A 22,903-nucleotide genomic window follows, 5' to 3' on the forward strand; every position below is an offset into this window, starting at 1 on the left:
TTTAAACTTCTAAATTGACAGATATAATTGGACAAATTAACCCATTGGGCTCAGGGGCAGAGCCACAATGGATTCTTTTTTTTTAAGCAGGTGATGGTAGATTCCAAGGCCACATGAGAACTGATGTCACAGCAAGAGATCCAGCAGCTTTAAGAATTTAAGAACTTAATTGCAGACATCAAATGTCACAGCATCTTCATCAATGAGACAAAGTGCTGGAGAAGGAGAGATAGTTGCAAGCACTTCTGTCTTTACTGTGTATATAAAAAAAAATGCAATACCACCAAGTCTGGGCATAAGAGATTGGAATTGATAAACAAAATTTAATTGATATGAGTGGTTATTTAAAGCACTCAAAGGGAAATTTATCTGACATTTAAGAGGACAATCAAAGTTTTAGGAAATAAAGAAAAACAAAACCAGTCTAAGTGGTTTACTGTGTTGGACATTAGCAATGGGTTTTGCTCCATCCCGCTGGCACAAGAGTGTCAATATAAATTTGCATTTACATTCCAGGGACAACAGTTCACCTGGACATGTCTACCCCAGACATTTCATAATAGTCCGTTGATATTCCACCAGCGGTTGGCACAGAGTAAGGAGGAGCTCCTTTGACTCCTCTGGAAGGACGGAGTGAAAGTTAACCCTAAAAAGGCACAGATAATGAAGGAAATGTTTTCCTATTTGGGAATAGTAATAACACAGGGAAAGCATGAGATAGGGCAGATGTGAGTACAGACAATCCTCCAACTCCCACTGCCACAAGATATTAAGGCTCTGAGATCAATTTTGGGCCTTGTTGGGTATTGCAGGAACCATATTGATGGATTTGCCTTAAAGGCAGCCCCTTGATATGATCTCCTAAAAAAACAACTGGCAGCAATTTAATCTACCAGGGTGAACCCCATGAGTGTCAGGTTTTGACAGCAAAGGCCCTCAAGGGACCTTTTGTGTCAAAATCAGTGGGGGTGTGGGGTGTACAAGGGAAGGAGCCAGCAAACAAACTGGCAATCAAAATTTTTGTTGGGGGTTCTTTTACAGTGGAGGACAGGATTAGGCAGACAGGGTGTGGATTACTTGTACAGGAAGATGGAAGTCCCAGACTCCGACGAGAGATGGGTCTTTCTTGTAAATGTTACTGTTGGACAGTGGGTATGTGTCGAATGCCCAAAAGGGACCACCTTCAGGGACCCACCACATGGCCTCGGGTTCCGATGATAAAGACTGTAGAAACTGATCAATATGTGTGAAACCACACAATGATAGGGGCTATTGGCTCTATTGTGTTGGGAAAAATAAAAAAGGACAGTTCCTAATCCAGGTCGTGAGATTAAACGGACAAGAAGCACCAAGCCTCACAGTTACTCCCACATCCGAATTACCAACGAGTAAGGTTACGACCCAGCAGCCACAAGTGACTGATCTCCCTTGCCCTGTCCTAACTGCAGGACCAGAAAATGGGCTTGCGATAATAAAAGCTCATAAAATTGTATATAATACACAGCATGAGTTGTTACCGGTAATATTGAATATCTCAGATATCCAGCTAACTGACTGGTCCCCTGGGAAGACCCGAGAGTTGTACAAGGTATTACTGCAACAATTGCTGTGACAAGAATTTGGTGATGAGGGAGTAATAAAGGGAAAGAGAAGTAAACGTAGTTTAGTGAACGACGCAGCCACAGTCTTTAATATGGGAAGTTCAATTGTCAATACTATAGATTTGGAAAATGTGGACCAGAAGGTTAGAACTCTCAGCTGGTAAAGGATATTTTGAACAAGGAACAAAAGGAACTGGTGGTTTCTATATTAATGAGATTAAACTGTGAGAAAGAGAAAATTAACTGATAATTACACCAAAAAATGGCTGTCAACAACAACAACTTGCATTTATATAGCACCTTCAAACATCCCAAAGGCGCTTCACAGGAGCGTAAGTCAGACAAAATTTTACACTGAGCCACATAAGGAGATATTAGGACAGATCAGTGAAAGCTTGGGCTCAAAGTTAGGTTTTAAGGAGCATCTTACAGGAGGAGAGAGGTAGCGAGGTGGAGAGGTTTAGGGGGGGAATACACGGCTACCAATGGAGTGATGAAAATCAGGGATGTGCAAGGGGCCAGACTTGGAGGAATGCAGAGATCTTGGAGGTTTGTAGGGCTGGAGGAGGTTCCGGATAGGGAGGGGGTGAGGCAATGGAGGGATTTGAATACAAGAATGAAGAATTTTAAAAATTGAGGCATTGCTGGACTGGGAGCCAATGTAAGTCAGTGAGGACATGGGTGATGGGTGAATCGTACGGTGTGAATTAGAATGTGAGCAGCAGAGCTTTGGATGGCCTCAAGTTTACAGATGTGTAAGGTGGGAGGCTGGCCAGGACAGCACTGGGATAATCGAGTCTGGAGGCGACAAAGGCACAGGTGAGGGTTGTAGCAGCAGATGAGCTGAGGCAGGGTCGCAGACGATCAATGTTATGGAGGTAGAGGTAGGTTGTCTTAGTGATGGAGTGGCATGGGGGTCAGAAACACAGCTCAGGGTCAAATGGGACAGTAAGGTTTCAAACTGTCTGATTCAGCCTCAGAGATTTCCAGACAACAGTCATGAAACAGACAGTGAAATTATATTTCTTTGATACGAAGGAAAAATGTTTTGGTGGATGAATATTCTCAGCCATAGAAGTATCAGCACTTACCGAACACAGTCACAGTGATTCCGTTTCCCATTCCACGTGTATCCCTTACTGTGGCTTCACAACGATAGGTGCCACTGTCGGTCAGGTTAAGCGAAGAGATTGTGTAAGCTAGAAGCATTTCATATTCTGTGGCATTGGAAGAATTTCTCAGGGTTGTCTTGTATCCTTCAGTCAGTGGCTGGCAGCTGTTTGAATGGAGTTTACACCAGTGTACAATAGGCCGATCTGCTGCACAATACAGTACTGTACAATTCAATGTCAGACTGTCTCCAACAGAGTAATTGAGCATCATGCTGGGACATCCTACCCTCAATGAACAAAGATCACTTCCTGTAAAAGAAAAGTTCAGATGTTTTTCTATTGTCGTTTTCACACAAAGAAATTTGCAAACAATGCTCCTGAGATTCCACAGTGCAGATCCCATTTCCTGGCTGTTAAGTGCCCTCCAATATGGCAGGTGGGAAAGACACTCTCATTACAAGCCAGGTACACTGGCATCAACACAATTTTCCCACTAAACGTGACGGCTGGTGTAAGCAGGAGTGGATCTTCATCTTCTCTCTCTACTAAATGGCCAGTGCTGTTACTCACACTGGGGAAATGACCCAAGCAAGAGAGAGAGACTGAGAGACAGAGAGAGAAAGACAGAGATAGAGTCATGGAGTCATTTACAGCATGGAAAGAGGCCATTCGGCCCATCTAGTCCATGCCGGCTCTCCATGGAGCTATTCAGTCAGCCCCACTCCCCCGCTCAATCCCCATAGCCCTATAAGTCTATTTCCTTCAAGTGGCTTTTGAACTCATTGATTGTCGAGAGACAGATGCAGAAAGAGACAGAGGAAGAGAGAGAGAGAGAGGGTCAGAGATGGAGAGACCAAGAGAGAGAGAGAGGGAGAGGCAGAGAGAGGGTGAGAGACAGAGCGACCAAGAGACAGAGAGAGGGAGAGAGACAGATAGAGGGAGAGAGAAACAGATAGAGGGAGAGAGAGACCAAGAGGGAGAGAGAGGGAGAGAGAGACCAAGAGACTGAGAGAGAGAGAGAGAGAGAAAGACCGAGAGAGAGAGAAAGACCGAGAGATAGAGAAGGAGTTCTAGTCTGCTTCATCTCCAGTTTGGTTTGTAATAACAATATCAAGGAGATCAAACAACACTTCACCCAGGGAGAGCTGAATTGGGCTGATACACACACATAGTGCTCATAATCCTGAGGATCCCAGCTTTCTATTGTGTCAGTTATGTTGTTGATTAATTCCTGCATTTCCCTCTGGCTGTGACAGCAAGACCGCCTGCCTTATCTTTGTCCCTGGTTTAAAAAGTTTAAAATTTAAAAATTGCTGCATGTCTAGAGCTCACAGGAGGGGAGGGGAGGGGAGGGGAGGGGGAGGAGACAAGAGGCAGAGGGGAGGGGGAAGAGGGTGACTGAAAGGACATAATGACAGGTAATCCTATTTTAACAAGGTGCGATCAGCTGCCTGAACCACCTGAATAGTCAGTGAGCCGAATACAGTCTAAGTGATGCCTTAGTAATTGACCCCTAAGGTAATGGAAAATGGTCAGAGATCGTCATTCCGGGATAAGTGCTGGGAATTGTACTCATGTTATTCTGCTGTGATTTTGTTGATTGGAGTAAAGGGTGAACCTTGTTCTTCATCACACTAATCACATATCACTTGTTGCACGTCTGTGGGATGTACTCTAGTGAGCCAGCAATCAGACCCATGAACTTTTCATTTATTCATTCGTGGGATGTGGGCATTGCTGGCATTTATAGCCTATCCCTACTTGCCCTGAATACAACTGAGTGGCTTTTTGGGCCACTTCAGAGGAGAGTTAAGAGTCAGCTCTGTTGGTGTGGTTCTGGAGTTACATATAGGCCAGACCAAGAAAGAATGGCAGATTTCCTCCCCTAAAATGATCATATAGTGAACAAGTTGGGATTTGTATACCAATCCAACAGTTTCACGGATTCACTTTTAGTTGAAAGCAACCTTTTATTTCTCGATCTGATTGGGGGTCACACCAGGACTTGAGGACAATCCCAAGATGAGTGATGGCACGAAGAAGTTCAAGGGACTGGACACCAGATGGTGCCCTGGGATTGGATATCAGACGGTGCCCTGGGATTGGATAGCAGACCATGCCCCGGGATTGGATAGTAGATGGGGCCCTGAGATTGGATAGCAGATGGGGCCCTGGGATTGGATAGCAGATGGGGCCCTGCGATTAGATAGCAGAGCATCTCCTGGGATTGGATAGCAGACCCTGTCCCGTGATTGGATAGCAGACAGGGCCCTGGGATTGGATAGCAGACAGGGCCCTGGGATTGGATAACAGACAGTGCCCTGGGATTGGATAGCAGACCATGCCCTGGGATTGGATAGCAGACCCTGCCCCAGGACTGGACACCAGATTGTGCCCTGGGATTGGATAGCAAACAGTGCCCTGGGATTGGACAGCAGACGGGGCCCTGGGATTAGATAGCAGACAGTGCCCTGGGATTGGATAGCAGACCGTGCCCTGGGATTGGATAGCAGACCATGCCCTGGGACTGGACACCAGATGGTGCCCTAGGATTGGATAGCAGACGATGCCCTGGGATGGATAGCAGACGGGGCCCTGGGATTGGATAACAGACAATGCCCTGGGATTGGATAGCAGACCGTGCCCTGGGATTGGATAGCAGACCCTGCCCCGGGACTGGACACCAGATGGTGCCCTGGGATTGGATAGTAGACAGTGCCCTGGGATTGGATAGCAGACCCTGCCCCAGGATTGGATAGCAGACCTTGCCCTGAGATTGGATAGCAGACGGTGCCCTGGGATTGGATAGCAGATGGGACCCTGGGAATGGATAGCAGATGGGGCCCTGGGATTGGATAGCAGAGCATCCCCTGGGATTGGATAGCAGACCTGTCCCGGGATTGGATAGCAGACAGGACCCTGGGATTGGATAGCAGATGGGGCTCTGGGATTGGATAACAGACGGGGCCCTGGGATTGGATAGCAGACTGTGTGTTGCCAGGCTGCTAAAATGCAGAAGTGATGTAATGCAAAAATCATGGTTCCTTTCAATACTGTCACAACAATTCCTGACTCTGCCTTGCTGTTATTAATGTTGGCATTTCAGAGAATCATAGAATCTTACAGTATGAGGGAGGCCATTCTGTCCATCGTGCCTGTGCTAGCTCTTTGAAAGATCTATCCAATTAGTCCCACTCCCCTGCTCTTTCCCCATGACCCTGAAAATTTCTCCTTTTCAAGTATTCATCCAATTCCCTTTTGAAAGTTACTATTGAATCTGCTTCCACCGCCCTTTCAGGCAGTGCGTTCCAGATCACAACAACTCACTGTGTAAAAACAAATCTCCTCAGCTCCGTTCTGGTTCGTTTACCAATTACATTACATTTGTGTCTTCTGGTTACCAACCCTCCTGTCACTGGATAGTTTCTCCTTATTTACTCTATCAAAACCCTCATGATTTTGATGCCTGTATTAAATCTCCCTTAGCTGTCTCTGCTCCCAGGAAAACAATCCCAGCTTCTCTAGTCTCTCCACGTAACTGAATTCCCTCATCCCTGTTGCCATTCTAGTAAATCTCCTCTGCACCCTCTCCAAGGCCTTGCAGAAATCAACCTGCTGCTCTGCATCGATCACTGTTTTGAGGTTAGTAACATCTGCACTGAAGTACACCACAGGCAAACCTCTTTAGCTTATTGCAATGCACTTACAATAAACAGTTTTTCTTCTTTCAAACATTTTAATAATTTCAGGACTCCAGCTTTAATCTGAACACAAGTCTGGTATGTTTTTTTGCATAAAATTATTCAGGTATTTCGCTTGTTGGGAATATTGGAGCCAGACTCCATCTCTATTTATATTTTAGTTAGGTTTCAAATATTTTTAATTGGTTAAGGTTATATAGAAAAGGCAGGCTAGGGGAGTCATGGTACAGATCAGCTATGATCCAACTGAACAGGCAGAACTGGCTCGATGGGCTGAATGGCCTCCTCCTGTTCATGTTATCTCCTGGTGGTCAGTTCTCTACTTGCTGAATTCTCTTGTCAAGCAGATAGACTAATGTAAATGGAAACACCAGTGGTGAAGGACATCAAGGGGTGAGAACAGCCAATATTAGATTACAAGACCTTTAATGGTTGCAGTCTCCTGTGGAAACTGTTCAAGATGACCAATTCAGGTTCCCAGTGATACTAGTTGCTGAGCTGAGTATGATGTGCTGGGTGTGGCTGCCAGTGATGTGGTGTAGGGTCAGTGAGAGGAACAAATGAGACAAGACAGAGTGATGTGTCAGGCTCACTTTTGGAATATGAATACATAAATGTAGCTGTGTCGTTAATCGCACATCTGTCAAAAAAGTTCATGCTTTATTTTAAAATTCTCATCCTTGTTTTCTAATTCCTCCAGGGCCTCATCCCTCCCTAACTCTGTGACCTCCTCCAGCCCCAAAACCCTGTGAGATTGCCACACTCCTCCAATTCTGGCCTCTTGCGCATTCCCGATTTTAACCAGCCCACCAGTGGTGACCGTGCCTTCAGCTGCCTGGATCCTAAGCTCTGGAATTCCCTCCCTAAGCCTCTCCACCTCTCTCACCTCCTTTAAGATGCTCCTTAAAACCTACCTCTTTGACCAAACTTTTGACAATCTGTCCTAATATGACTCATTGTCAAATTTTGTTTGCTAACACTCCTGTGAAGCACCTTGGAACGCTTTATTATGTTAAAGACACTATATACACTAAATACACGTTGTTGTTGTTATAAATCATTTGTGTTCAATAAAAATGCTATCCTTTTGTCTGTCCATCCATTTTGTGCAACTTAATTGGCTCATGCTAATTACATGGCCACTACATCTGAGCTCTGACTGGCTATAGAATAGTGTGCTATAAAATTATTACGTGGTCAATGTCTGAATTGTGCTGTGTTTATAACTGTTAAAAAGGGAATTGAATAAATACTTGAAGGGGAAAACATTGCAGGGCTATGGGGAAAGAGCAGAGGAGTGAGACTAATTGGATAGCTCTTTCAAAGAGCCAGCATAGGCACGATGGGCCAAATGGCCTCCTTCTGTACTGTGTCATTCTATGATTCTATGTCTTCTACGCTGAATTAACCAAGGAGTGTAACTGTATGAGTTAATGTGAATGAGTGAATATTAAATGCATGGTTGTAAATGGCTGCCAGTTGGTTATTGGGCATCACATAATGTCATAAATTAGTTTTTTTTATTATCTTTAATACAAATATTGTTGCTTTTTTTTTTACAGAAACAGATCCACAAATGCAGGAAACAAACACCTTAGAAATCATTTTTCTTCCTAATTTGTCTCCCAAGCCACAATCTGAAGTGTATGACCTGTGAGGTGTACTTTCCAAATGTACAAACTGAAAGTTATGCCCTTTGCCTTGTCTTTCTTTACTGAATTTGAACAGGATGTGGAGAAGATGATGCTCTTGGGTTGCTCTGAAACCACCCCACAACAATGTCCTACCAACAATGGTTTCACCACCTCTGTGCCTACTCTCCACTCTAATGTTTCCACGCTGCTGTTTACAAGAAGTATTCATGAACCCCTTGCACAACTGCAGCTGTGTAATTATTTTGCAAGCATTTTACATCCTTAATAATCTCTCTGGGTTTTATTATTTGGATGCATTCATGCAAACGAAAATGCATTTATGGAGGTAAAAGTCATAAAACAAACACAAAAGGGAGACTGTGCTCGTTCATTGGGCTGGATTTTGTGCTGGAGGGGAGGCTCCTGGCGCTGGGCTGAAAAGGCTGCGGAAGCCCCGTCTTGGACTATTCGCAGCCCCCCTGGAGTGATCCTCCAGTCTTTTAGCTTCTAAGTTTCACGAGCCGGGATCTCCGTCCCTTTAAAAATGGGGAACCCGCCTCCAAGAGCTGATGACCAATCAGAGAGCCAGCAGCTCAGCAGTATCGGCAGGTAAGTGAGGTGCGGTTGCCGGGGCCAGTCCGGAAGACTTGAGTGAGGGGGGGGGGGTGTTGTGGGATGGTCATGTAGTCCAGGAGAGGATGGGGAGGGGGGGAAATCCCAGGGGGTAAAGCAGTTACTGGTGGGGTCTTCCATGGGTCACAAATTAGCTATGGCAGAGGGACCTCTCCCCAAGCCCACAGGGAGGGCGCCTCGTTTATAAGGCGAGCTCCCCACGTGGTGGAGGCCCTCCCCCCCCACCCCCCTGGCCTGCTGCTGGTAAGATCCCAGCGGCAGCAAGGAGGCCCTTAATTGGCAGTTAATAAGCCACTTAAGGGGTTCAATTGGCCTCTGGCGGGAAGGCCATCGTCAACCTATCCCACCCACGGGAAGATTGCATGGTGATGGGTAGGTGACTCTGTTCCTGCTCAGGGGGCCACACAAAATCCCGGGAATCATGTGATTGACAGAAACCCCCAGATGCAGGGCAAAGGGGTGCAGAATGGGGTGGGAGCAGAGTACAGTCAGTCTGTTAGCATGAACAGGCATACCTGTGAAGGCATCAGATTTAGAGAGAGAGAAAGAAGGAGAAGGAGAGAGAAGGGTTTTGGTTACGTGGCTAATTTCAAATATGAAATGGTTACAGCCTCATTCACTATCATCTCACCAGTGAACAAATTGAAGAGTCGGCTGAACATTGTCAGAAAGCACCGGCGATTAAATCCTACTTAAATCCTCCTCTCAGTGCCTTTATCAAACACAGGATGGAATATCTCTTCACTGTATTGGACACAGGGCTACAGTCTGACGTAGTTATGCGGACAGAAACTTCTTTTCAAAAGCAAACCTCAATTTCAGACTTAGAAAGCAAAGTCGGTGTAAATTCTAATGTTCAACTGTTTTCATTGACATAATGCTATTTAATTATTTTATTTTTAAATTTAAACTAAACCAACAGTAAAAGGAGATTTCTATGTTGCTGGGAATGTAACCATACAACTCCATTGTTAGCTTCTGTATTCCTTGGAGAGAGAAAACACACAGATTGGGAAAGGGTAAGGAGTGATTTTGGTGAGTCAACCACCCTTTTCTTGCTTGGAGCAGAGAGAGACACAGAGAATGAAACTAAAACTTGCATTTCTATAGCATCTTTCACGACCTTAGGATGTGCCAAAGCACTTTGCAACAAATGAAGAAACTTTGAAGTGTAGTCACTGTTGCAATGCAGACAAGCACACAGCAAGATCCCACTAAAAGCAATCAGAAAGTGAAGCCGAGGAAGATGCTGTATAAATAAAAGTCTTTCATTTCTTGTTTTCTTCCCAGGCAATCTTACATTTTAAAAGCTTGTTAAATTGGCTCATGATCAGAACATCAGGGGGCAGGTTTGTGCTTGCTGGAGATAATGTGCTATGATATTGGTTCATTGATCTTTTTGTCTTAATAGGGTTCCGTGGGCTGGACGCACTCTGTCGTTGTATATTTGGAACAGTCTGAGTTGAGGGTATTCTTCTACGGGTTTGTAGTGAGATTATCTCTCTGCAAAGTGTTTCAACAGGGGATTCTGACAGGTTTGCAGCAACATTTTGCAACACTTTTATCTTATAGCCAGACTTCCTCTCTAATTACGCAGACCGCTTTTTAATATTACTGCAGGATCAGCCCTTTCTCCAGAGTCGAAATATGCAAAGTTCTCAATTTTGTGAAGTTGTCCAACACTAGACAAATTTGGATTAGGGGTCACCAACCATGGTCACGTGTATAGTAAATAAGAACAGAAAGTGCTGGAAATACTCAGCAGATCTGGCACCATCTGTGGAGAGAGAAGCAGAGTTAACGTTTCAGGTCAGTGACCCTTCATCAGAATGGTCATGTATAGTCCTGGAGTTTTCATCAAATGACCTCTACCTTCAACAGCCCCGCCCTCATGCTCACGCCATTGGTCACCCAACAGTCCCATCCCTGTGGCGCCCACGCCAACTGGAAGCTGATTGGATAGTTCTTGACGGTAAGTCAAACCAAACTTTTCCCTCATCTTCAATATTGTCATAACTAATAGACGAAAGTGTTCATAGAAAATGAGAACTTTTTTAAATGCCCCTGCCTATGATTTGTCCCCTGGATTTGCTTCCGGCAGTGTCCTGGAGATTAATCTTCCATTTCTGGAGACTTCAGACCAATCCTGGAGGGTTGCCAACCCTAATTTGGATGGTTTCAGCTTTCCTCACCAATGTTGGTGTCCATTCTCTTGATTAATACATATTATTTGTTTTTATTTTTTGTGCTGTTTAAAGTGAAGGATGTTAAGCTGGGGCCGGAGACTGCAATATCCCTGGACATGCTAGGAGCACTAGAAAGGCAATAGGCCATGACTCAGAAGGTTGCAGATTCAAGCCACACTCTAGAGACTTAAATGCATAATCTAGGTTGACACTTCCAAAGCAGCACTGAGGGAGTGTTGCACTGTCAGAGGTGCCATCTTTTGGATGAGATGTCAAACTGGCACCCTGTCTGCCCTCTTAAGTGGGTGTAAACAATCCCACGGTACTATTTTGAAGGAGAGCAGGGAATCCCAGTGTCCTGGCCAATATTTATCACTCAACCAACATCACTAAAACAGATTCTTTTACTTCAGATATTACCACTCCCTTTGCCTTTTATTCCATGACATCATTGTCATTTAATCTCTCCTGCCCTCTGCCCTATCACAGACCTTCCCTTTTGTTCTTCCCCCCCTTTCCCCTTTCACTTGCTCAAAGCCTATTACATTTCTACCCTTTGCCAGTTCCAATGAAAGGTCACTGACCTGAAACGTTAACTCTGCTTCTCTCTCCACAGATGCTGCCAGACCTGCTGAGTATTTCCAGCACCTTCTGTTTTTAATTTCTGATTTCCAGCATCTGCAGTATTTTGCTTTTATTCACTTAAACAGATTGTCTGGTCATTTATTTCATTGCTGTTTAGGGGATCTTGCTGTGCACAAATTGGCTGCAGCATTTCCTACATTACAACAGTGACTACACTTCAAAATGTACTTAATTGGTTGCAAAGCACTTCGGAACATCCTGAGGTCCTGAAAGGTGCTATATAAATGCAAGTTAACTCTTTTTTTTCTGGTACAGAGAGTTTGTAAAGTCCTTGGAGATACTTAGATCTGATGAAAAGTCATCAAGCTGAAAGGTTAACTCTGTTTCTTGCTCCACAGATGCTGCCAGACCTGCTGAGTGTTGTGCATTCCTGGAACCTCTGTGTTTGTATAAACTACACAAAGACTGATCACTCAAGATGGGATCAATAACACAATATTATGCATTCTTTATTGATTACTGAGAGCAGCAATTACATTGAGATGGTTACTGTACAGCTGTATGGTCAAGACTGACTGACACAGAATCACATGGTGTGTTACAGCATAGCTCTTACATCACTAACATTATCTTGTAGCCATATCTCTTAAAGGTGTACACACAAAACACTGAGTATTTCCAGCATTTTCTGTTTTTATTTCTGTAAATGAGACTTTGCTTGCTATAAGCCCTGCTTGAAGTCCTGCCCACTTCCTACCCATTCACTAACATGGTGGTGTCAATACTCTCCATTATATGAAAAATAGCTTTTCTTTCCTAAAACAGATGCTTAAAATCTAAAATAAATGTCAATGACTAACCCGTTGTATAAATAGAACACCACAGGGTCAAGTGGGAGACCACATTTGAACAGATCACATACTTGACCAGAGCATTAGATTTCTGATACATGACCATGTGTTACATGGTGTTATGTGGTCAGATATCTCAAGTGGTATCTGTGTATAATCATCCATCAGACAGACCTCTATATTATCAGGTTGCCTTCAGAGACCAACGAGTCCTTAGGCAGCTGATTCTGTGACATAATAGAAAAAAAGCACCATGCAATTTTTTAAATTAATTAACCTGCTGTTGTTGTACTCCCAATGTATCCCAGGATAGAATCATTGAATCTTACAACACAGAGGGAGACTATTTGGCCCATTGTACCTGTGTTAGCTCTTTATTGAGCTATTCAATTAGTCCCACCCCCTCCCCCCTTGCTCTTTCCTCATAACTCTGTAAATGTTATTTTTCAAGTATTTATCCAATTCCCTTTTGAAAGTTACTATTGAATCTGCTTCCACTGCCCTTTCAGGCAGCGCGTTCCAGATCACAACAACTCACTGTGTAAAAAAATTCTCCTCATCGCCTCCCTGATTCTTTTGCCAATCACCTTAAATCTGTGTCCTCTGGTTACCGACCCTCCTGCCACTGGAAACAGTTTCTCCTTATTTACTCTGACAAAACCCCTCTATTAAATTTCCTCTTAACATTCTCTTGCTGTAAGAACAATCCCAGCTTCTCCAGTCTCGCCAGAACTGAAGTTCTCTGTGTTTGTCATTGGATGGAGGGCTCTGAGCAAACACTCCCAAGTATATAATAGATGCTTTCAGCAGCAAACCTGGACAAATAAAGAAAAAATTTGAGTTTTTAAACCAGAGATATAAATCTTTTCTGGTAACAATCTCATGTTACGTCGTGTTTGCTTTTTGCAGCTGCAGTTAAAAGGTTCAGTGAAATGTGGTGAACATTCAGTCTATTGTTTGCACTGTGTGGGACTGTCATGATTTTCACTGGATCTAACTAGAGGGTGTGCAAAATAATCAGCAGATTAAGATTCCCCCAGAGTCTCACAGTGAGATCCATTTAATTCAGACACAGTGTCAGTATCCACTAATGGTACAATTACAGATGCTGGCAGTCTGAATCTACTTGCCTGCTGGTTGGTCATCCTGCCAGGCCTTCTTTCATAATGGACCACTTCAAATCTCAAATACTCGATTCACGATGCATCGTCAACTGGGATGTTACTCTTTGGAATTTACTTCTTCCTGAGCTTTAGTGAAAGCTTATACTGAGGGAGCTCTGCACTGTCGGAGGGTCAGTACTGAGGGAACGCTGCACTGTTGGAGGGTCAGTACTGAGGGAGAGCTGCAATGTTGGAGGGTCAGTACTGAAGGAGCACTGCACTGTTGGAGGGTCAGTACTGAGGGAGTGCTGCACTGTTGGAGGGTCAGTACTGAGGGAGTGCTGCACTGTCGGAGGGTCAGTACTGACTACCTCTCGCAGGAGATTACATGGCTGTGGAGTGGTAGGTGGGTGTTAGGACGTATCTACAGCAATGATCCTGCCGTGAGTGTGGGGCAGTCCTGGGCCCTGCTGGACCTTTCCTTCCTGTCATTTCTGTATGCTTGGAATAGCAGAGGAATATTGTCGGCAGAAATCGGCACAATGGTGACTGTGATTGAAGCATTGAGCAAGAGGCCAGGAAGAGAGGCGAAGAAAAGTTGATATGAAAGCAGAATGTCACAGAAAGACCTGAATTTCTATAGCACCTTTCATGACCTCAGCATATCTCAAAGTGCTTCACAGCCAGTTTAAGTGCTTTTTACTGTTGTAATCAGGAGAGGCACTGATATGTTGCACCACGAACATTTGACAAAATTATTGACTCAGCCACAGGCATGGGGACAATTAATCTGTATATAAAGTGTACAACCAACCTAACGCTATAAAAACACAGTCTGATTTAAAACACATTTCTCCTTATTTAGTGAGATAACTGGCATTGTTCTTGCTTGCACAAGTAGTCGAAGTCTGCCTGCACACTTAATGTAGTGATGCAGGGAATTTGGATAGATGTCCATCTGTCAGGAGTGACTGTGATCTCTCTCTCTCTCCCTCTCTCTGTGTCCACCCCCCTCTCCCCCTCTATATTCATCCCTCTCTCTCCCCCTCTCTGTGTCCATCCCCCTGTCTCTCTCTCTGTGTCCACCCCTCTCTCCCCCTCTGTATTCATTCCTCTCTCCCCCCTCTCTGTGTCATATCTCCTTCCCCACTCTCTGTGTGTCTATCCCACTCTCCCCTCTCTGTGTTCATCCCTCTCTCCCCCCTCTCTGTGTCATATCTCCTTCCCCACTCTCTGTGTGTCTATCCCACTCTCCCCTCTCTGTGTTCATCCCTCTCTCCCCCCCGTCTGTGTCCATCCCCCTTCCCCCACCCTCTGTGTCTATCCCCCTCTCCCCCCTCCCCCTCTGCTCCCTGGGCCGGTGCTTGTTTAAAGATCCGAAGAAGGGTCACTGATCCGAAACGTTAACTCTGCTTCTCTTTTTACAGATGCTGCCAGACCTGCTGAGTGGTTCCAGCATTTCTTGTTTTTATTTCAGATTTCCAGCATCCACAGTATTTTGCTTTTATTATGGTGTCTAACTAACTTGATTGAATTTTTCGAGGAGATGACTAGATGTGTAGATGAGGGTAAAGCAGTAGATGTAGTATACATGGATTTCAGTAAGGCTTTTGGTAAGGTCCTGCATGGGAGATTGGTTAAGAAGGTAAGAGCCCATGGGATCCAGGGCAATTTGGCAAATTGGATCCAAAACTGGCTCAGTGGCAGGAAACAGAGGGTGATGGTCGAGGGTTGTTTTTGCGAGTGGAAGCCTGTGACCAGTGGTGTACCACAGGGATCGGTGCTGGGACCCTTGCTGTTTGTAGTGTACATTAATGATTTACACGTGAATATAGGAGGTATGATCAGTAAGTGCGCAGATGACACGAAAATTGGTGGTGTTGTAAATTGTGAGGAGGAAATCCTTAGATTACAGGGAGATATAGATGGGCTGGTAAAATGGGCGGAGCTGTGGCAAATGGAATTTAATCCTGAAAAGTGTGAGGTGATGCATTTTGGGAGGACTAACAAGGCAAGGGAATATACAATGGATGGTAGGACCCTAGGAAGTACAAAGGGTCAGAGGGACCTTGGTGTACTTGTCCATAGATCACTGAAAGCAGTAGCACAGGTAGATAAGGTGGTTAGGAAGGCATATGGGATACTTGCCTTTATTAGCCAAGGCATAGAATATAAGAGCAGGGAGGTTATGATGGAGCAGTATAAAACGCTAGTTAGGCCACAGCTGGAGTACTGTGTACAGTTCTGGTCACCACACTATAGGAAGGATGTTTAGATTAGATTAGATTAGAGATACAGCACTGAAACAGGCCCTTCAGCCCACCGTGTCTGTGCCGAACATCAACCACCCATTTATACTAATCCTACACTAATCCCATATTCCTACCAAACATCCCCACCTGTCCCTATATTTCCCTACCACCTACCTATACTAGTGACAATTTATAATGGCCAATTTACCTATCAACCTGCAAGTCTTTTGGCTTGTGGGAGGAAACCGGAGCACCCGGAGAAAACCCACGCACACACAGGGAGAACTTGCAAACTCCACACAGGCAGTACCCGGAATCGAACCCGGGTCCCTGGAGCTGTGAGGCTGCGGTGCTAACCACTGCGCCACTGTGCCGATTTTGATAAGGTGGAGAGGGTGCAGGGAAGATTCACCAGGATGTTGCCTGGGCTGGAGCATTTCAGCTATGAAGAGAGACTGAAAAGACAAGGGTTGTTTTCCTTAGAGCAGAGAAGGTTGACGGTGGACATGATTGAGGTGTACAAGATTATGAGGGGCATTGATACGGTAGATAGGAAGAAACTTTTTCCCTTAGTGGAGGGGTCAATAACCAGGGGGCATAGATTTAGGGTAAGGGACAGGAGGTTTAAGGGGGATTTGAGGAAAAATATTTTTACCCAGCGGGTTGTTGGAATCTGGAACACACTGCCTGAAGAGGTGGTGGAGGCAGGAACCCTCACAACATTTAAGTATTTAGATGTGCACTTGAAACACCATAGCATACAAGGCTACGGGCCAAGTGCAGGAATATGGGATTAGAATAGTTGGCCGGCATAGCCACGATGGGCCGAAAGGCCTGCTTCAGTGCTGTATAACTCTATGACTGTAAGTTGGGGAAGAAATTTGGATAAGACATTAAATGGAGGCCCCGCCTGCCCTCTTGGGTGGACGTAAAAGATCCCATGGCCACTATTTCAAGGAAGAGCAGGAGAGTTCTCCCTGGTGTCCTGGGGCCAATATTTATCCTCAACCAACATCGCAAAACAGACTATCTGGTCATTATCACTTTGCTGTTTTTGGGAGCTTGCTGTGCACAAATTGGCTGTACAATAATGACTACACTTCAAAAAAGTACTTCATTGGCTGTAAAGTACTTTGGAATGTCCTGAGGTTGTGAAAGATGCTATAGAAATGCAAGTCGTTCTTTGCAGGGAGATTACCGGGTGCAATCTCTTGTTTCTGATGTTACCCAGAATTGTGGCAACTATCAAATAGGTGAAATGTTAAGCATTGTGGGTATGATGATGTTGTGTTCATGGTCATGAGCTAGAAGGCCATGAGTTCCAATCCCATCATACAATAGAGTCCGACGATTCGTTACAGCACAGAAGGAGGCCATTCGGCCCATCGTGTCCATGCCATTGCAGAAAGGGAATAGAAAAGAAGAAACTGCCCAATTCAACCAAATCCCGCCAGGGCACGTTGTCAAACGGAGTTTGATAAAGTTTCTGATTTGTGGGCTGGTCTTGGGAAAAGTGACCACAGAAGCTGTTGGCTTGATGTAAAAACCCAGCTGATTCATTCATGTCCTTTGGAGAAGGGAATCTACTGCCCTCACCCTGTCTAGCCTACATGTGAGTCCAATCCCACGTTATTATGATTGATCCTAAATATCCTCTTAAGTAATCTCGCAAGCCACCCAGCTGAACATTGAATTACCAGGATCGGCAATATATAAATGTGGTCTTTCCAGTGTCACCAGGATCCCGAGAATAGAGAAAAGCTATCATCAAATATTTTAGCTGCCAATACTGTTTTGAGCAAATTGGAAATCCCAGTCAGACTTCACGACAAAACAAATTCAGTGTGTCATACAGAAGAGGAACTAAACTCCCACTGCGCTTTCACTGATACCCACTGTCTGGTTGCAATTTATCAAGGTGTACTTTTACACTGAAAAATCCCATCTAATACAAGGCTTTACAGTGATTTATTACAACCAGTAATAAGTAGGCAATTCTTATAAATCAAATTATTGTATTTACTAGTATTGGATTGTTAATCCATTTCACTTCCTTGGGATGTCCAAAAGCTCTTGAATTAACTTTGGAAAAGTGGTCACTGTTGTTATGTAGGTAAATGCGGCAGTCAATTAAGGCACAGCAAGATCCCACCAAAACAGTGAGTTAAGTGACAAGTTAATCTATTTTCGTACAAATGTGTTGTCAGGGCACCAAGAGAACACACCTTCTCCTCTTTCAATAATGGCCAAGGGAAGTTTTATGTCCACTTGAGAGAGCAAATATGGCCTCAGTTCAAGTCTCATTCAAAAAACAGCACCTCTAACAGTGCAGCATTCCTTCAGTACTGACCCTCGAACAATGCAGCGCTCCTTCAGTACTGACCCTCTGACAGTGCAGCACTGCCTCAGTACTGATCCTCTGACAGCACAGCACTCCCTCAGTACTGACCCTCTGACAGTGCAGCACTCCTTCAGTGCTGACCCTCTGACAGTGCAGCACTCCCTCAGTGCTGACACTCTGACAGTGCAGCACTCCCTCAGTACTGCCCCTCTGACAGTGCAGCACTCCCTCAGTGCTGACACTCTGACAGTGCAGCACTCCCTCAGTACTGCCCCTCTGACAGTGCAGCACTCCCTCAGTGCTGACACTCTGACAGTGCAGCGCTCCCTCAGTACTGACCCTCTGACAGTGCAGCACTCCGTCAGTGCTGACCCTCTAAGGTGCAGCACTCCCTCAGTACTGACCCTCTGACAGTGCAGCACTCCCTCAGTACTGCCCCTCTGACAGTGCAGCACTCCCTCAGTACTGCACCGGGAGAGTTGGCCTGAATTATTTATTCAGATCTCTGGGAATCCCATTGTCAAATTTCATTTGTTCAATCAGTTAAATTGTTGAATGGTCTAGTTTGATACATAAGGTGGGAGGAGAGGGTGGGTGGTTATAATGTTAGTGTGGCTGCTTTCATGCCCTAATGCTCTGCTAGAACCATATTCGTGATGAATCATGGAAAGTGCTGTTCACAATTTGGTGTTGCAATTGTGTCAATTCACTGGCTGTGAAGCACTTTGGAATATTCCGAGTCTGTGCTGAACGTAACAAACATAGAACTGGTTCAACAGGCTCTGTAATTCAAACTGCAATGGACAAGCACAGGCACCAGAAAACAACTCAGTACTTAGAGAGTGCTATCGAAATGCAAATCTTTCTCTCTTTACTGAGAACCACAGGACACTATTTGATGAAGTATCTTTAAAGGGCAGTTACCAGGCATCAACATAGTTTATCCAATCGGTGATGACAGTCCACTGAGCCTGTATTATATTGTACAGAAAACTTAATCACTGGTTTTGCTTTTCAGTTTCAAATGAGACTTTGAAATCAGTCACAATATTTTCAGTCCCCTCTATCTCATACTTATTAATCAGTATTCTTTCAGCAACAACAACAATTTTCATTTATATAGCACCTTTAACACAGTGAACCATTCCAAGGTGCTTCACAGGAGTATTATCAAACAAAGTTTGATACCGAGCCACATAAGGAGCTATTAATACAGGGACCAAAAACTTGGTCAAAGAGGTAGGTTTTAAGGAGCATCTTAAAGGAGGAGGGAAAGGAGGAGAGGTTTAAGGAGGGAATTCCAGAGCTTAGGACCCAGGCAGCTGAAGGCACGGCAGCAAATGGCGAAGAGATTAAAATTGGGAATGCGGAAGAGGCCGAAATTGGAGGAGTGCAGAGATCTCGGAGGGTTGTAGGTTACAGGGAGAGGGGTGAGGCCCTGGAGGGATTTGAAGACAAGGATGCAACATAATTTATCCTGGAATCCCCCACCCAACCCCAATGTGGGATCACCATCACCTTCAGAAGGATTGCAATGGTTCAAGAAGACCTGTCACTACCTGCTCGGGGCAGCTGTGGATGGACAGTAAATACCGGGCTTGCCGGCATTCCCACATCCTATAACAAATTGGATACGATTTTCCTCTCCATTTCCAACCTACACATCTTATTGACGGACTGTAAAGTGTTGGATTTCACTGTCCCACACCCTGTGCATGCTGAGCCTAACCTTGGCACATTCCTACAGCCTTTATCTTCCTCTTACTTTGAAATTTAGTTTGTGAGATGTCTGCTTGGCAGCAAGTCCAACTCTGAGTCAGAATGTTACAAGTTCAATCCCTTACTCCAGGATTCAGGCTAATGAGGAGTGACCGCACAGTGCATTCCTGAAGGAGTGTCGCAGCATTTGATATACTATCCTTCAGGCCATTCATGCCTGCTCGTGCAGTAGATTCTACACTTTACAGAAGTGAAGACCTAGGACTGATCTAATTGAGGTTTGTAGGATAATGAAGTTAATAGAGTGTGTTCCACTTAAACAGGTTAAGGTGGACCAGTTCTGATGAAAGGTCATCAACCTGAAAGATTAACTCTGCTTTTCTCTCCATAGATGTTGCCAGCCCTGCTGAGCGTTTACAGCATTTTCTGTTTTTGTCACAATTTTAAGTTGTCTCAGGCTAGATCTAGGTTAGATATCAGGAGATGTTTTTTTTTTCCTCAGAGAATGGTGGTCCCTGGAACAGTCTGTCGTCTCGTGCAGTGGACTCAGATTCATCGAATTCCTTCAAGTGAGAGCTGGACCTGTTTCTGCCTGGGGCAGAGATCACCTCATACAAAAGGGTTACAGCATGGAATTCAGGGCCAGAGGGGTCTCCTGGAATAGTTTCAATTCGGGTCAGAATGAAGTTTCCTCAATTTCATTTCCTTAAATGGCCTGGCGAAAGATCTAGAACGTGCTGCCTGAAAGTGTGGTGGAGGCTGATTTAATTGTGGCTTTCAAAAGGGAATTGGATAATTATCTGAAGAGAAAATATTTTGCAGGGCTACAGAGAAAGGGCAGGGGAGTGGGACTAGCTGAGTTGCTGTTACAGAAAGCCAGCAAGGATACGACGGGCTGAATGGCGAAAGTTCTCCAGTTAGTCCCTCTCTCATTCTGTGCTGTAACCATTCTATGATTCCATGATTTCTCTGGTTTTCGCCCCTCCCAAGAGGTCATGTGGTTTAGGGTGGGGTGAGGAGTGTTTATGTTGTGATACACAAAGTGTCACAATTGTGTGGGACAGGCTGGATTGGCAAGAGTGTTGTTTCTTGCCGTCATTGTTAGTATGTACGTATGTTTGTATGTATGTTAAAAATCCCACACTACTACTGAAAGAGGTCACGAGAATTCTCCTGGTGTCTTTGTAGAATCATACAGCACAGAAGACGGCCATTTGGCCCACCAGTTTTTTGAAAGTTCTCCAGTTAGTCCCTCTCTCATTCATTCTCCATAGCATTGCAATTTTTTCTCCTTCAAGTATTTCTCCAATTCCCTTTTGAAGGTCAATATTGATTCTGTGTCCACTACTCTTTCAGGCAGTGCATTTCAAATCCCAACCACCTGTTGTGTCAGAAAGTTTTTTCTCATGTTGCCCCCTGGTTCTTTTGCCAATCACCTTAATAGGTGCCCTCTGGTATCGACCCTTCAGCCATTGGAAACAGCCTCTCTTTATTTACCCTATATAAACCCATTATGATGTTAAAGAGTATCTGAGTCATTATTATTAGCAATGGGTATCATTGTACATGTGAAATTGTTGGTGATAATTGTTATCATTGTATGCTTAATTCCTATGAAAGCCAATAAATGCCTTTGAAACCCTATTATCTTGTTGAATAACATAAATTTATAAACAAGAACGTTCATTTCTTAGCTGCCAGAACAGAGACATTGGGATTCATATTCACAAATCTTCAAAGGTGGCAATAATTTTGGCCAATATTCCTCTCGCAGCTAACATCACACAATTGGTCATTCATCTCATTGATTAGATGGGATCTAGCTGAGCGAATCATTACCTGCATAGCCATGGCCTCTGCACTTTCTGTGTTAGCCGTGGCTCAGTTGGTAACACACTAACCTCTGAGTTAAGAGATCATGAGTTCAAGTCTCACTCCAGAGACTTTGAGTACATGATTCTCGGCTGCCACTCCAGTACAATACTGAGAGGAGCACTGTACTGTCAGAGGTGCTGACTTTCAGAGCAGTTGTTAAACTGAGGTCCTGTCTGTCCCTACAGGTCGATATATGAGATTTCACAGCCACTATTTTAAAGAGGAGCAGGGGAGTTCTTCCTGGTGTCCTGGTCAATATTTATCCCTCAACCAACATCACAAAAAGCAGATTATCTACTCGTTGCTGTGTGTGGGAGCTTGCTGTGCCCAAACCGAATGCCATGTTTCCTACGTTACCGAGTGACTACACTTCAAAAGTATTTCACTTGCTCTCAATCGCTTTGCGACATCCTGAGCAATGAAAAGTCCTGTAGAAATACAAATTCTTCATTTCTTTTTTTATTTCAAAATGATAATCACTTGAGGATCAATAGTCACGTAACAGAACACATCAATAACCTACACCCATTTAGTGGGGTTACATCAAAGATCTGTAATCACATTGTGGAGAGATCCATCAATTATCTATAATCATATAGTCAGCAGACATTAATCTTCAACAGTCATATTGCTTCAATAAATGAATGATCTATGATTTTATTACTAAGTCCACCATTTATAGTAAGTGCATTACTGTTAATGGGATTTTCCAGCTGTACACAGAGAGCATTAAAACCAAAAAACAAAGTTACAAACATAGTTTTAACAGGAAATCTCACTTAGTAATCCCCCTGCTCTAATTGTCAGAAGTTACATTTGCTTTGCCCAGAAACTTCTCACTCAGGTCTTTAACCAGTTGCAAACAGCTGACTGAAACTGCTCAAAGGCCTGACTTTGGCTGAAATAGCAGAGCCTTTTAAATGGACAAATCCTTATTGAACTGCCTGAAATAGTCACATAATCATAGACTTTTACAGCACAGAAGGAGGCCATTCAGCCCATTATGCCCTTGCCGTCTCTTTAAAAGGGCTGATCAATTTAGGCCCACACCCCAGCTTTCTCAACATTACCCTGAAAATTAGTTCTCTTCAAGTACATGCCCAATTGCTGTTTGAAAGTTCTCAGCAATTCGATTCCACCACCCTTTCAGGTAGCGTGTTTCAGATCACAACAACCCCCAGTGTGAAAAAATGTCTCCATATTTCCTCTCTAATTCCTTTGTTAATTATGTTCAATCTGCCTCCCTTGGTTACTAACCCACTTGCCAGTGGAAACAGTTTCTCCCGATTTACTCTATAAAAACCCTTCTT

At 44.3% G+C, this 22,903-nt stretch overlaps 1 protein-coding gene and 1 long non-coding RNA gene across 3 annotated transcripts in view; one reads left to right on the forward strand and one right to left on the reverse strand.

The window, feature by feature from the left end:
- Nucleotides 1–21,345, forward strand: part of LOC137371506 (uncharacterized) — a 36,188-nt gene extending 14,843 nt beyond the window's left edge. Inside the window, exon 3 of the long non-coding RNA XR_010975233.1 lies at nucleotides 20,221–21,345. This is a non-coding gene — a long non-coding RNA (uncharacterized lncRNA). The remainder of the gene's footprint in view (nucleotides 1–20,220) is intronic.
- LOC137371502 (B- and T-lymphocyte attenuator-like) overlaps nucleotides 1–22,903 on the reverse strand; it is a 59,279-nt gene that overhangs the window by 32,214 nt on the left and 4,162 nt on the right. For both annotated transcript variants that reach the window (XM_068034195.1, XM_068034194.1), the window contains exon 2: nucleotides 2,693–3,022. In XM_068034195.1, the coding sequence (XP_067890296.1) occupies nucleotides 2,693–3,022 (330 nt within the window). The remainder of the gene's footprint in view (nucleotides 1–2,692; nucleotides 3,023–22,903) is intronic.

Source organism: Heterodontus francisci, chromosome 6, assembly GCF_036365525.1.
Source record: "Heterodontus francisci isolate sHetFra1 chromosome 6, sHetFra1.hap1, whole genome shotgun sequence".
NCBI classification, from domain to species: domain Eukaryota; kingdom Metazoa; phylum Chordata; class Chondrichthyes; order Heterodontiformes; family Heterodontidae; genus Heterodontus; species Heterodontus francisci.